Source organism: Accipiter gentilis, chromosome 17 (assembly GCF_929443795.1).
Source record: "Accipiter gentilis chromosome 17, bAccGen1.1, whole genome shotgun sequence".
NCBI lineage: Eukaryota > Metazoa > Chordata > Aves > Accipitriformes > Accipitridae > Astur > Astur gentilis.
The window spans coordinates 25,868,259-25,883,311 of NC_064896.1; the positions used below are offsets into that span (position 1 = coordinate 25,868,259).

General features: G+C 40.5%; 1 protein-coding gene across 4 annotated transcripts in view; it reads right to left on the minus strand.

Moving 5' to 3' along the window:
* Positions 1-1,911: 1,911 nt before the first annotated feature.
* NAV2 (neuron navigator 2) overlaps positions 1,912-15,053 on the minus strand; it is a 231,546-nt gene continuing 218,404 nt past the window's right edge. For all 4 annotated transcript variants that reach the window (XM_049820690.1, XM_049820689.1, XM_049820688.1 and 1 more), the window contains 7 exons: positions 13,962-14,197; positions 12,687-12,841; positions 12,129-12,200; positions 11,448-11,644; positions 10,883-11,001; positions 6,024-6,227; positions 1,912-4,910 (listed from right to left, as the gene is read on the minus strand). In XM_049820690.1, coding sequence (XP_049676647.1) covers positions 4,785-4,910; positions 6,024-6,227; positions 10,883-11,001; positions 11,448-11,644; positions 12,129-12,200; positions 12,687-12,841; positions 13,962-14,197 — 1,109 coding nt within the window. In that variant the 3' untranslated portion in view covers positions 1,912-4,784. The remainder of the gene's footprint in view (positions 4,911-6,023; positions 6,228-10,882; positions 11,002-11,447; positions 11,645-12,128; positions 12,201-12,686; positions 12,842-13,961; positions 14,198-15,053) is intronic.

Here is a 15,053-nt window from a genome sequence, read left to right on the forward strand (position 1 = left end):
AAAATCTGCTCGAGCATGTCCAAAACTATTCTGGCCCTGGAGGACTGCTGCGGAGGGACAGATGAAGCCCACATTAGAGAAGATCAGCTCCGAGTTACTCCGAGTTTGCTCTGCTGCGTTATTAGAAGACAAGTGAAGAGTATTTTAGATGAAACTAACCTGAATGCAGATCATCAATTTTCAGCAGAATTTCTCTTTCAAAACTTTTTCTTTGGTACAGGTGAAACTGTCCTACCAACTTCAGTAGTTCAAATCAGACAGCAGAAGACAAGATAACTAAAAGGAACCATCAACAAAGCAGAAATATGAATAGAAAATAGTCTCCAGGAAAAAAATTAGTACGGTTGAGTATTATCCCTTACACTTTCAGTGCAGAGGGTTTTAGATTTATCCTTTCTGAAAAGAGAGTACTCCCTCTGCCAAGTTAAAGTGTTTATTTGAAAGAAAGGAGGAGAATAGATCCCTACATGTTTTTCCTGACCAACATAAATTTATTACTGTGTAATCATAGTGTCTCTATCAGCTGGGTGAAGAGGAAATTGTAACGATGTGTGGAACGCGTAGGTTGCCCAGAGAGGTTGCGCATGCCCCATCCCTGGAAACATTCAAGGTCAGGTCGGACGGGGCTTTGAGTGACCTGATCTGGTTGAAGACGTCCCTGCTCATCGCAGGGTTGGACTAGATGACCTCTGAAGGTCCCTTCCCACCCGACCCATTCTAAGAAGTTCACTGGGCAAAGCGTGTTCAGAATAAGCCTAACACATCCCTTGTGACCCACAGGGACTTCTCTGGAAACGGAAGCTGGTACCAGGATTTGCCCAGCCTGCTGGCCACGTATTGACTGACTTTGAGCTTTATGCAGAGACACTCTAAATGGACGGACTGGTCTTGCTTTGAGCAGATCTCGATGGATATTCTGTGCCAATACTAGCTATGGGAGAGAATCGTATTGGTGTAGTCCCTCTGCTAAATTTCCTCCTGGATGTGGGTAAGGGCTGTTGGCATCTTTTCTCAAGTACTTACAAGAAGCCAATAAAAACAAGAAGCGAACCCCACAGTCTTCAAGTAAAAATAGAAAATGTTGACTAAGAAGGGACAAAAAGTTCTGAGAAGCCACAAATCTGAATAAATAAGCATCAATTTTATTGAATCATGAATAATTTAAGACTGGTACAATCATCAGCTTTATTCTCCATGACACAGGGGGCGGGGAAGGGGGAGAAACGGGAGAGTGAGAAAGGGGAGGCATGATCTCAAACAGACCATTCACAAATTCCAATCCTAAATGAGAACTGAAAATTAAATAGGGAGAGGAGCAAATGGAAAACATCATAAACGTACACAAAATACTCAATTCCTAGTTTTTCTCTTTAAAAATGGCTAGAAAAAATTCATCAAAATGCAGCACTTTTAATCAAATATTTACATTTCTATGTTACAATGAAAAAATGTACATCTTATAGAACATATTTCATAAACTGTTCCACTGGAAACGACTAGATCAAAACAGCAACCTTCCATTTAATATCGACAAAGAAAGATTTTTTTGCTTTGTTTTTTCTATTTTTTTTTCCTCGAAAGAAAATTGCCACATTTAGACAAGATTTCATACACATAATATCGAAGTTAAGCATCAACAATGAAATATCAGTTTGCTTCTTTCAAAATGTACAAAAAGGTTAACCAACCCCCTCCCTCCCCTTCCCCAAACAAACCACATCTCATTTATGGCCTGTATCATTCTTGGCAGTTCTGAAGGAAAGAAAATGGTTTATACTTTCAATTTATAACTCAACATGAATGTTGCATAGAATCTTGCATTTCTTTCTTGTTGATTTTTTTTTTTAAACAAGCCAACTTTGCAAGGAAAAAAAGGCAAAAAAAAAAAAAAAAGAAAAAGGAAGTGTTTTGAATAAGCCTTAAAGGAGAACAAAGTCACTTAAAGAAAGACTTAACCTATGAAAAGTCTTGATAAAAACTAAGACGTGTGCACAACAGGTAACCCTGCTTCCCGAAAGTTTCAGAAAAGACACTGAATATTGTGATGCTTAGAACGACTAGCCTACTCAAAATTGCCTCTCACTGTAATCCAAGCTAGTGTCAATAATAAAAAAAAAAAGATAACAGAAATTCCTTCCTGAGCTTAAGCACAGGATTAAAAATGAGAAAAAAAAAATAATACCCCGTTTCCCACAAATAAAACACCATTTTAAACATGTCTTATATCACTCAGTTAAAGGTTAACTGAGACATTTTCTAGGATATTAAGTCCATTTAAAGCCCTAGCCCTGCAACTGTTTTATGTTTGTGTTTTTTGTTGGTTTTTTTTTTAAATTTTTTTAAATTTTTTTTTAACAGGCACATGCTCTATCTGCATGGATTCAGTTGGGGGATAAGGTACCAAAATTCACAGTAGTAGCAGGTAAAGTCAGTGCTGGGAAGCAGAATTGTCAAGACTACTGGAAAAATTAACCTCTCTCAAACTCGTCATCAGCATGCTATGTATTTGATTCCATACAGATTTATCCCATTTTTTTACAGTACCAAGAGCTGGATTAGGAACATTAGCTGAGTAACCCTTGGTATTTCATTCAGTGAAATAATGAAACAGAGTTCATAAGGTTAAAACAGTAACAACACCAAGCTCTTCCCCCCATCATTAAAATATTTAAATTTTTCTTTTACAATATTTTTCTTAAAAAAAAAAAAAAAAAAAAGTCATCAGCACTTAAAAGTTGTAACAGGAGCAGATTCAAGACCAGCTCAGTAAGACAAAGTACAGTTATATTACAGAAAGTCATGAGGTATAATAAAACGATCCTCTCAAGCTGAGTCACAGAAGCATGAACTTGTCTGCTCTATTACTTTAAACCCACAAGCTCTTAAAAAAGTGTTTGCAGTTAAGTTTTCTTTCTGTACATTGAAAACCCAGCATATTCCTGTAATTTATTCATGATGGCATTTATTATAGTTGAAAAGCTTTTTTTTTCTCCTGCATGTATAAAACAGCTCTTCAGTGATTTATTAGCTGCAGATTGATATGAACCTGAAAAGTTATCTCATTTCCCTCCTTTTTTGTCACATTTAAACAAATTCTAGTATCTCATACAAACAATATTCACAGCAACTTATGATATTCCAAGAGATGACTTTAGCCCTGTTTCTTTAAATAAAATTCCATAATATACAGCACTAATTTAATCAAACACAATTAGTACAAAATAAGGCATCGCTTTAAAAGTCAGCACCAAAAGACAGCTGGAAAGGCTAGTACAAATCAATATTGAGGAGTGATGTTTTTGCTGAGGTACAGCCGACGTTGTGGTGACGGTGGTGTAAGCATTTGCTGCCGTACAAAGGAAAGTGCGATTCTTTGGGAGGTGTTCTTGTTCCCCAACAGAAGTACAAGCCTTAACACTGATAGTGTACGTGTGTGCGTTCGGAGAGGAGGAGAAATAAAACCAGGTTCACAGCTCTGCCAAAACTCAAAAGCATGGCCCAGCTAAACTTAAAAGATGCAGTACCTTCCCTCCTTTTTTTTTCCAGACCTGAATACTGCTAAAATACTACTTTATTTTTTTTCCAATTAAAAACAAAAGTCGCGGAAGTAAATGTTGTCACTAGAGTAGCACTGGAACTGTCACAGAGCTGAGTTTTAATTAACCCATTTACGGTTGTGCTGATTGGAACGAAACCTCTGAACAAAACCCCAAGTTTTTAGAAAATGGCTGTAACATTTCATGGCAAGAATTAAAAACCAAAAGTCCGATTAATCCCTTTCCAGGGGTGTAGCTCACCTCCGCGTACAGGGCTCGCAACGCCTGCGCGCTGCCGAAGGTCCTTTGGAGCTGAAGGACTTCACGGGGCACGGCCCTTTCGCTGACTTCTGCAAAGGAGGGAAACTCGCTCTCCTCAGTGTAAATAAATTGGGTGTAACGCCGCTGAAGTCAACCGAGTTGGTCACGTGGATGAAAGTGGGAAGAGAATCAGGCCCTGACTAGCAAAGGGCTACCCGACCTTTCACTCGTCGTAGGATTGATTGTTACACAGTGTTTGAAAAAACCTGATTTGTTCAGACTGTATATATATTTTTATATATTCCTATTTATATATATATCTTTATAAACACACAATGAAAGAAAGCCAAGGTCTCAGACTGGCAAGGAGAGCAGCGCTTTTTCTTTTCTTTTTTTTTTTCTTTTCTCTTTTTTTTTAATATTTATTCAAACTTCCCTGTTTTGCAGCTTTGCCTTTATTGAGTATTACTACCAAGGCAAACGATATTGTTATAGCACCAGAACTATATGAAGCTGCGTTTAATCCGCAAAGCTGATTGGTAAAAGTCCAGCCCTCACCTAAATGTGTTTGGTCAGAAGCAGCATAGGCAAAATTTTCCTCTCCCCTCTCCTTCCGGACAGTACATGGCACAAAGCTGTTTGCTTCATAGCTGTGAAGTTCCCCCGCCCGCCCCTTCAACTTTTAGTCATGATGATTATTTTTAACATCTTCAGGATCTTAGGCATGAGAGCTTACAGCAACTAAACAGAAGAAAACAAAGGAATAGTGCAGTTCTCATCATCATCAAAAAGAAAAACAATACAAAGGTTGCTTGGGTTGCCTGCACCCAGGTTCAAGACTGACTCCAAGTGTCTTGTTGTTCTTGCAGCTCTAATACTGAGATCCCAGCCCAGCCCAGGAACGTGTTCTTTTCAGGAGTCTGTGATCAGGGTTCTTGCCGAGTGGGAGAGCAATAACGGAGACGACCTCTTTCTATCCGAGAAAGATCACAGCGTCGACTCCAGAGACGAATCGAGGATGTCGTCATGATGGCTGTTGCTGTTAGAGTCACTGTCGTAACTCTGGGGACTCGAGTAGTTGGCTGCTTCTTGCAGTCTCATGAGCATGTTCATCTGCAAAGGCACAGAAGTTCACAATTATTTGTAGCCTCAGGTAGGAAGAGTACCAGCTCCAAACGAAAGCTACAGTGGCATTCACTTTGGCAGTGGGTAACAAAGGAAAGGAAGAAACATGCGGGGTAATTAATATCAAGATACTAATTAACATTAAGATATTCACTGGGATATTAACTGTAAATCATAGTATAGTAGCGTGCCGGTTAGTCATAAAAAGTATGCTTTTCCAGTAAAGGTGAAAATGAGAAGACTGAAGGGACTAGTCCACAGCCGTACTCGATAGGATTCTGCAAGCATCCTGCCCCTGCCTTCCTCTGACCCATGGAAATACGGACAGATCAGTCAAAAGAGGCAAATCCAAACGTCCTAATATCTAGCTTGATATTTGCATAGGTATATATGAGCATGTAAAATCTGTAACATGCAATCTATACTCCCAGCTGTACAGAAAAACCTACACCTCCAACAGAACAGCTTCAGGGCACGCAGTTTGCACAGCAGCTTCGGCAACCGTTTCCCATTGCAAGAAAATGCGTATTTAGTGTTGCCTTCAAGCTCGGTTTATACATTCTATACGGGTTGGCATCTCCCCTATATGATTGTGTGGAATTTCTGATTCATAAATCAGACACTAGTCATGGAGACTACCAGTTCAGGTATTCTTGCAAAATCTCAATTTTCATCTGGCGTCAAGAATACAGCTCTAAAAGCCACCTGAAGTAAAGCAACAAGCCTATTTTGCGATTGTGGCAAAACAAGCTAAATGAAACGGTTCCGCTGTGTTATTCAAGTACGTGTAACAAGATCACGTATTTAATTCCGCAGTGTAGAAATTAAGTTTATTACACACATCCTCAGTCACTCCTCAAAAAACAAATCCTCAAAATATCCTCAACAAATGAATCCGAAAAGCTTCTGCCGCTGTTTCTTGCAAAACCGTACGGGCTTTCTGTGCGAATGCGTTCCCCGAGCTGACTTGACGACTCCCCCTGAAACGCTGCCTTCTCGTTCGAAAACACCCAGCTGTCCTTTACTCTTTTAATTCCTGCTTCTGATCCCTAGAAACAAGGGAAAGGAAGCGGTTCTGCTGTTTCCAAAATGACAGCTTACCAAAGGATCTCCTTCGGCATCACTCACTGGGACTTGTTTGCTGGTCGAGCCTTCCCGGGACATCGAGTAGCCGTCAAAGCCCACGTCTTCGGGTCGCAGCTGCAGCAGAGGAGGCCACTCGTGGTGCTGGGGGGTGGCCGCCCAGGGGTACGTGTCCATCACCCATTTGGCAGGATCCTCCCAGGGCGCTCTCCTCCCGTACAACTGGAAACGCATAAAAACAGGTAAAACGTTCTATTAGCCTACCGTTCCCTAACCAAAATGAACGTGCCAGGAGCCTTGGGTGGCAGAAGACACTTGCAAGCAGGGCTGAACACAACCAAGCGAGATATCCCTTACCCTAATCACATACAAAGTTTTACCTATTTTTGATGGCAACGGATTTGGAAGAGGCTGACCACCTCCTCTGAGACTGCAGTGCCCTTCTCTTGGCACCAGTTGAAGAAAGGGAGACCTGAAAATAACCTCGCTTAATAAAGTTAACTTAAACAAAGTCAATACACAAAAGAGGCCCTCGGTGTCGACAGCCGGATCGCGCCAGCAGCTGCCTGCCTTATCGACGTTTGCCGTCGTCGTGAAACCGCCATCCGTGGAACGCGTAGGAGGAAACGGGAGACCTGTCATCAGGCAGTAACGACGGATGTCATAGCAAAAGGTTTTCAAGTCAGGGGAATTTCTTTGTATTCAACCAAGAAAAAAGCGCCAGCAGGATTTGTCTGTGGTCACGTTGCTATTTCAAGTAAGCAAGCTCCATTTCAAAACCTTTTTCTGTTTTGAACAGACTGTGTTACTGAATCCCAACGTATTCTTCTTGTTGTATTTAGTTAACATTGCCTTCATTAGACAATAAATTAATTTTAATGCCACATGACTTTCAAAAGCATAACTACAACTTGAAGCCACTCGATAACTTTTACTTCTGCTTTATAAACCTCAGCCTAAATGTCCTTCAGCAACTGGAGTTCATTCCCTGCATTTTGAACTCGGAGAACTCTCCTGCACGACACACAGGGGAAAAGCAGTGGTCTAAAAGAAATTCATCAGCTCGCCGACAGATCTATAACTATCTCGCTTTCCTCACCGCTATTTTGTCTTGTTTTTCTTTTTTTTGGTTTTATTTTTTGCACACGCAAAGTATTAAATGGCTCTGAATACCAAGATCTGCTTTATTCTGAAGCAGAACGGAGCGAGTCCCAGGGCGGAGCAGAGGTGCCCAGCAGATGGTGCTAGGCAATCTTAAACTTAAAATCTTAAAGCCTCTCCCACAACCCAAATACTCGGTCATTCCTTGAGCTCTATTAGATTATTTTCCCAGCATAACGTCTCCAAGCTGTGATAAACCAGATCTCCTATTTTAATCTCGTGCTCGAATTTACAGCAATACACGTCAGTTGCTAAGTGGAGAGGATTTTATATTTTTTCCCATCTTTGCTACCCAGAAGGTCTGTGTGGATCCTAGCTCGCTTCTGGAAATCAGCTAGTAAGAAAAATTCCCATTTCGATATAGGAAATCACGTATCTTTGGCAGATGAGACACTGGACGACTAACTCGCTATTCCCTTCCACGGCAACCAGTTCCGTCCATCCCTTTCACACGCACGTTTTCTAGGGAGCAATTACGGGGGCAAGGATGGAACGGGTTGCTTCCCAAAGCACCAAAGAGGAATGACTGGAGTAAGAGTGACGGTGGCAGGAACCCACAGGGACTCTGGGTCCTTTTTTTTTTGCTGGTGCTGCATTCTGTATCGATACACCAAGCAGGAAGAACTGGGGTTTTACGTAACCCTCTAATTTTCACATCCCTGTTTTGAAGAACAAAAAACCTCAGCTCCAATGGGAGCAATTATTGTAAGGATCCATTTGGCTCGCTTGTCTTTGACCCAAAATAGTTCTCCAAATGAGAAACAGAAATATAAAAATAGCTCAGTTTAGATCCACAGAGATCAGAGTGAAATCAGCAGTCCACCCTTCCTTTCTGGCAGGCAATTTCGTGAGAGAAGATGTGCTCTCGGAGGAGCCTTTGTGGGTGTGGGGGACAGAAAATAGCCCCAAATGACACACACATTTCTAGCATTACCTTGTTAATTAGCACAACTCTGGCTACTCTTCGAGTACTGAAGTCTCATTCTTAGCCACAGACTCGACAAAAGAGAAATTCTAGACTAAATTGAGAAATTATTTCAATGGAAATGAATTAGTGGAATTTGGGGAAATGAGACTGAAGTGGATACAGAATCTGCAGCACAAAGTCAGAAACTGAAAGCCTTACACTTGGAACGCAAGTCATTCAAATAACCTAAGGAAAGATGCAGATATAGAAGGCAAAACAAGCAAGCAAAAAGATGGTTTTATGAATTGTTGTTCTTTGTCTTCATTTCTGTTACTAATTTGTCCGTGCTTTCCAAACCTACTCGTCAGCCAGTAGGAGAGCTTCAAAACACAGTACAAGGAGCCTGAGAATCACTGTATCAGTTTTCTCCTTTCCAGGAGGAAACAAAGTCACATGAAATCTTTACACTTGTTTTAGGTCAAAAAGATTATTGGCTCCCATTACTTTCCTTTACAGGAAGTTTTATGTAAAACGGGTCTGCTGTTCTATTTCTAGCAAAGCCCCTCTATGTGTGTCGTACTTTAGGCCCCATCATGTTCCTCATCTCTAAGAGCCCATCACAATCATCCCAAAGAAAATGAAGCCTCTAGGCACCGACAGATTTCCAATGGCAAACATAGTTTGCACAAATTTTAACCAAAACTTGTTGAAGAATTAATGTATTTCATAGATTTGTGAGAAGCCGTTAGTAAAAGCTGACTTTTCTATGCCGGGGTTGTCTTCTCTCTGTTAACATCTATAAATCTCTGCTGTATAGATAGCAAACGAAACCCAAGGTGGTTGTTAACTGGACAATGTAAAGTCCATGTCCCCGCCCCGCTTTTATTTTTTTTTAATACTTCTTCAAGTACACAGGCTGGTGCATTTTCATGACTTCTCCGTTCTCTGCAGAGTACTCCATGCAGATGAGAGCTGAACCTCTAATACAGAAAGGGTACCGCATAGAAAAGAAACGTAACAAACAAGTAAATCAAAACAAACCTCCAGTATTTTCCAAGAGAAGTCTTTCACGCTTTTGTTTTTACATATGTTAATGGCGAGGCACCCTGACAAACACTGCGACGGCAAGCCCTAAGCAGTAGCAGAATGGAGAACTGTTGTTCACAACCATGAAGGAAGCATTCTGCAACACACCTGGCTCCCCATGGAGCTCACACTTGCAGTTATTTCATGTTTCGGAAAGACTTCAGACACAGAGACATATGTGATGAAGAACCTATTACTTCTCTATGTAAAATTTCATAACTGTTAATTGTTCTTACTAATAACAAGCTGTGTCTTGCTTATAGTTTGAATTTTTCTAGTCCAGACTTGTTAAACAACCACTAGACTTTTTCTCCTTGCAAGCCTAAAGCAGAAGACTCCCATAGACCAAGCAATATTTTGGCTTCCTCTTGAATAAACTGAATAGTTTGAGCTTCTCATATCTTTCATTGAATAACGCTTCCTGTATCTCAATACCTATTGCTCTTTTCTGAACCCTTTCCACATTTTTATCTTTCTAATGAGTCCTTCTACGTACAGAAGTACTACCTTCTTCCTCCTTTTATCTGATCTAATTATAGGTTATGCCCTCAAAATGGCATTTGTCCTCTTACCAAACCACAAGCTCCCAACGCATTGCCATAATTTCCTACTCTCCCTCTACCTTTAGCCCTTTTCTAATCTTCCAGACTCTCACTGTGATCCACCTTCTTATTTCTGTAGGTGTGATCTCGGTTTTAGCTCTATGGAAAAAAAAGTGACTTGAAAATCAGCCATCTGCTAACAGATGCTGCAATGGGAAAGCTTCAGGTTCCCCCACCTATCCTGGCTCTTCATGTTACCAAAATTCAGGGAGAGCTTTCTCACAGAAAAAGCTGTACCAAAAATAATTACTTGCATGTATGCAATGTCCAGAATTTACTGATATTTGATTACGCCGCCTCCAAAATTGTCTTCTAAACTACATGCTGCCATGCTTATTTTGTGAACAGAGGACTGAAGAATAAAAAAAGGTCATTTTTTTCCATAGTTCCATGGCAAGTCAATAGCAATCCTCTGTGGAGCCCTCCTCCTGATTCCAACAAGCTTTATAGTCGTACAAACACTAAGAATTGCGTGGCAATGCATAAAACTATCCAAATTGCTAGAGTATGAATCAGTTACTAAGTACTGGCAATCAATGCTGATTTCACTATGGCCTCTGAAAGAATTATGAAGGACTCTGCTAAAAAATTCATCCTGTAGACTGAGAAGTAATCAAAATGTCACTGATACTGATCCTGTCCCTCATTAATATGTTTCTCTCATTAATACGTTTCTCTCCATACACAGCTTTGTTCCTCCTCTGTTGAAAGATTTGATTTACAAAGGAAAATCCATTAACAACTTAATGACGACAAACACGTTCTTCACATGCACCGTACAATTTTCAGGTGTGCTTCTGGAACAGATTAGTGAAGATACTTGGGTGTCTAACTCCCCCCATTGAAAAAACCAGTATTTTGGCATCTAAACACTTTTCAAAAAAATGATTTGGACTTTTGGTGCATCCACTCCCTATTTCAAAATGGTTCGCACAGTGAAGAGAATAATTCTGCCTGAAATAAGTGACAACTTAGGCTACATTTTCACAGACGTGCAGGTATTCAGCGTGCAAAGTTCTGTCCACAGAAAATGTTGCCGTTATTCAGGTTTGTCCAGTGCTGGGTTGTCTTTTGAATAGATACCATTCAAGACCTATGGTTTTTCACTTTTGCCTGCTCACCTGTAGCCCTTCTCTAACTGCCTCCAGAAGATATGGGATGATGGAGTAGTTCCACAAGTCAGTAAACCAAACTCTAGAACCATCTACGTCTATCGGACAGGAGAGGAAGAGCCGTGGACCTGGAAAGGGAAATTCAGATATTACACTCAAATCACAATCATGATATGCATCAAAAATAGGATCAAACAAAAACTTCCAGCTCCCTGGAGAAAGAAGCTGAGGATGAGAGAACCTAAGTTGCTATCTGGTGAACTGCTCTTCCTGAGGTCGAAAATCTTCTCAATCTACTTGAAAAACTATAGCCTTCAAGGTGAGAACAATTAACCAGATCTTATAACACAGTTTGTATCCAGGACTTAGAAAAAAGTCCTTTTCTCTTAGGGGAAAAAAAAAAAAAAAAAAGTTTAGAAACTTCTTGTACAGTTTGCCTGAGAGTACACTGGCATCTAAAAGTGGGGCTTTAAAGAAAACTTTTTTAGCTGATGTAGCACAAGGAAATGTACACAGACGCACCTGATATATAAGGAAATAAAATACATATATTTACATATGCCTGGGCACTTACCAATAGTAACATCAGAGGAGCTGTGAGCCTCCAAGAATTTGTTCAGATGTTGCCAGACCTTGGGAATCCAATCAATAATTTTAACCAGTTCTGCATTTCTCATCCTGCCGCTGATCTCTGTTTCAATTAGTTTTCTTCTCAAGAAACGGCCAAGAAAGCCTTTGACCGGCTCAGTGTGGTTAGCACATAGCACCCATCTATGGCAGAGCAGCAGAAATGTCCATTATTTCTCTTTCATGCTACTGAACGTAACTATTCTGGACTAAATTTCTCTTATGATTTCTAGATTATCATCATGATCAAAACGGGCTATCCCAGTCACATATGTTTCTTAGCAAAAATTATTTTGGAATCATAAGTTCCCTAGATGAAACAGTTTGTATTGTGTATTGTTTCAGCTTATTTCTCGTTCAGTATCTGCTTTGCCTACTACCTTATTTAAAATTTGTTAGAGAATCAAATATCTTAACATTCCTCCGAAAAGGAAAAGTTTTGTGAACCGCAGTTACTTTAATAACAGCATCATAACAAAGCTGCACATGTTAGGGCAGCAACTACCAGCGAATGGTATTTCTCTTTTAGTTTGCTGTTACAGCTGATAAGAACAATTTCAGATGACTCAGTAGCCATTACTGCTTTGCCAGCTCACAAACATAAACGAGAAACATGAATAAACAGTACCTGAAATTATGGTGAAGTTGAAGATTAGGTGTTGAGGAGGTGGCTTGGTTCATCGTGCCAATAATATACGGACTATTAAAAAAAAAAAAATCAAGTAAATAAAACTTGGAAGTTTTGAGAAACAACTTTTTAGTAAGATCTCAACATTAGAAAAGGTTATTCAAACCTCTTTTGTCAAGGAAGTGTTTTGTAGTTACTTATAACCAGATTCTCGACTGAGAACCTGACTTCTGAGCACATCAAATTCTGAAAGCGAAACAGAAATCTCAAAGCAGGATCGTTCACTAAAAATGGGGCTTTAGTATTGAAGCTCCATTCCATGAAATGAATGCGAATTACCCAAACCCTCTACTACTTTTTTATTACTGATTTCAGAGGAATTGATCATTTTATGAAGAAAAAAACCTCTGCAGTGCTTTCCATAATGTGGGTGGTCTGGCCATCTCGGTCCACTCTACCAAATTAATCTCCAGTTCGGTTTTGCGATCACATTTTGCAACGGCAGTGGTCTGACTGCAGTACTGAAATCTGGAGTGTGTTCTGATATTATTTCTTTACCATTTGTGGTACTTGCAGTTTAGGAGTCCATTAAAGATCTCTCCTAGGGAGCTAACGTGATGCAAATTATCCAAAATGATTACAAGAGGCATATCCACAGCATTATTTTCACTGTTACACTGGTCTGCTAGGTTGGACAGGTATTGGCGGAGTTCCTGCGAAGCACATATAAAGAAAAGAAAAGAAAAGAAAGAAAAAGAGAATTTTCATCATATGCCTTTAAAATCCAGTGAAGATGAATAAGCTACTGCCTTTGTGACCTAAAGCAAAAGAGCCTGCCATCTTACAAATGCACACATTTTCCATAAGAAAACAGAAGAATATGGTTTTCCTTCTCTTTTCTAGGTTATGCTGAAGATTCAAAGGCTATATCAGAAATCCTGTGTGAGATAAGGCCTTAAAGGGGGCTAAGATTTTGCCGTTTGGTTTGTGTTTTTTCATTCGCGCTGTCCTAATCTGACACTCGGAGGTCTGAAACGTATTTTAATTTCTTTTTGGGAACTTGTTCAACTCTCTGTATATCAAACCAAACTTTGCATTCCAGCTAGGTTTGTTATCTCTTCTTGCAACTGTGCTTCTATCAAAATACAGCTGATAAAATTAAGCTGGAATAAAGCATCTCTCAGCAGAGCCCAAATTCAGATGCCTTCAGTGATGCTGTGAAAGAAGGATGAGCTTCAGGAAAATCTCCCTAGGGCCATCAAACATACAACTTTTTTTTTTTTTTTTCCTTTTTTTTTTCCTCCTTTCTTTAATCTAGACGTTCACTGGAGGTATATTCAGCAAAATCAGCAGCACATAAAAAAGCAGTGACCTGCCTTACCGGCACAGGAATGTGTCTGGACAACAGTCACTTCAAACGCAGCATACGCAGATTACAACTGCTGATACTTGCAGCTGCAGAAACTCTTGACAGCCTAGAGATGCATTTGAGGGTTTTTGGAAAAATGCCCACCTGCAATAGGGATTGCTTAAGTTGCTGGGAATTTTATGCAGGTGTTTTAACTTCCTGGGCAATTCTCAGGCTCCTAACCACTTGAAAATCATGACACCTTTAGGTGTTTAAATATACACCTGGAAGCCTGCTATTTCAGGCCCCTAATCGGGTGAATCTGCAGTTCTGAAAACCTTCAATATTATTCCCTTCAGGATGAACATAATGCTTTAAAAAGAAAGGTAAGTTTAAAATCAGCTTTTGATGGATTCAAAAACGAGGAGTCTCAGTTTCGATATACGGTAGCACGAATTGCGCGAGGATGAGTTCTGTGTCCTCACCTTACTGGATTTATGGTCCACGTTGAAGGTTGCAATAATGCCATCGGCCAACTCCCTGCCCTCTCTAAGGACCATATACTCAGACAGACGGTTTGCTAGGTACGTTTTCCCAGTGCCGCTGGGGCCAGACAAGATAATCCGCCTGTGTTCCATCAGGAGAGAGACATAACGCTGCAGTATAGGCTTTGGGATCAGCGATTCAAACACCAGACCGTCCAAACTGTTCTCGCAGATACCTGCAACAGGAAAAGATTCCTCGGTTAGAGGGATTCCCAATTTTTACCTGAATTACCTGCATTTTTATAAGGCTGGGGTTCGGGGTTTTTTTACTAAGTAGTTGCAAAGCAACCTCGTCAGTGGAGTTTGAGCAAATCAAGATTAGTTGAAATGACTAGATAGTCAACGCGGAGAACTGAAAAATGTGATTTTGTGAATGAACCTGGGCCCAATAATAGCAGGAGAAACCCCCAAAATAACACTTGGAAACAGCAGATTTAGAGCCCACCTGACCAAGCTGTTGCTCACGTCAGAGATAAATCCCTTGCCCACCGCGGCATCCCCCGTGGTGGAGAGGAACACACGTAAAGCTGGTAAAACAACTGCAGAAGTGACCTGTGGGCTTAGCCTGGGTCCTCCTTCAGCTTTCGGTTTTCCAAGTACTCAGCTGCATCCTACGGTGTCTAAGGCCCCTATGAAAGCTGCCGTACTAAATGACTCCAGGCCACGCTTTTCACACACAAACCATCCATTTTGCAGTATTTCGCCGCGTACGGTACGCGTTCATCCAGCATTTACCTGTTTACTTTTGAATCGCTAGACAAAAAAAGCAGCTATCATCAACTCCCCCTACTTTCCCAAACGCTTGTAATTAAACTCCTTCTCTGTATGCTGATAGTTATCTCTTCCAACATAAAACTCCTACTGATAAGCATTTACGCAATGTCAGCAGTCACTTTAGGCGGAATTGGCTCAGGGAAAACACACAGTGCTTCAAAATAAACAGCAGAAAGGGAAGTTGGCAGATCACACAGAGAAATGTTTGCACCTCAGTGGTTACTTGGAATATTAAATATTTATATAGGCAGCTTTATA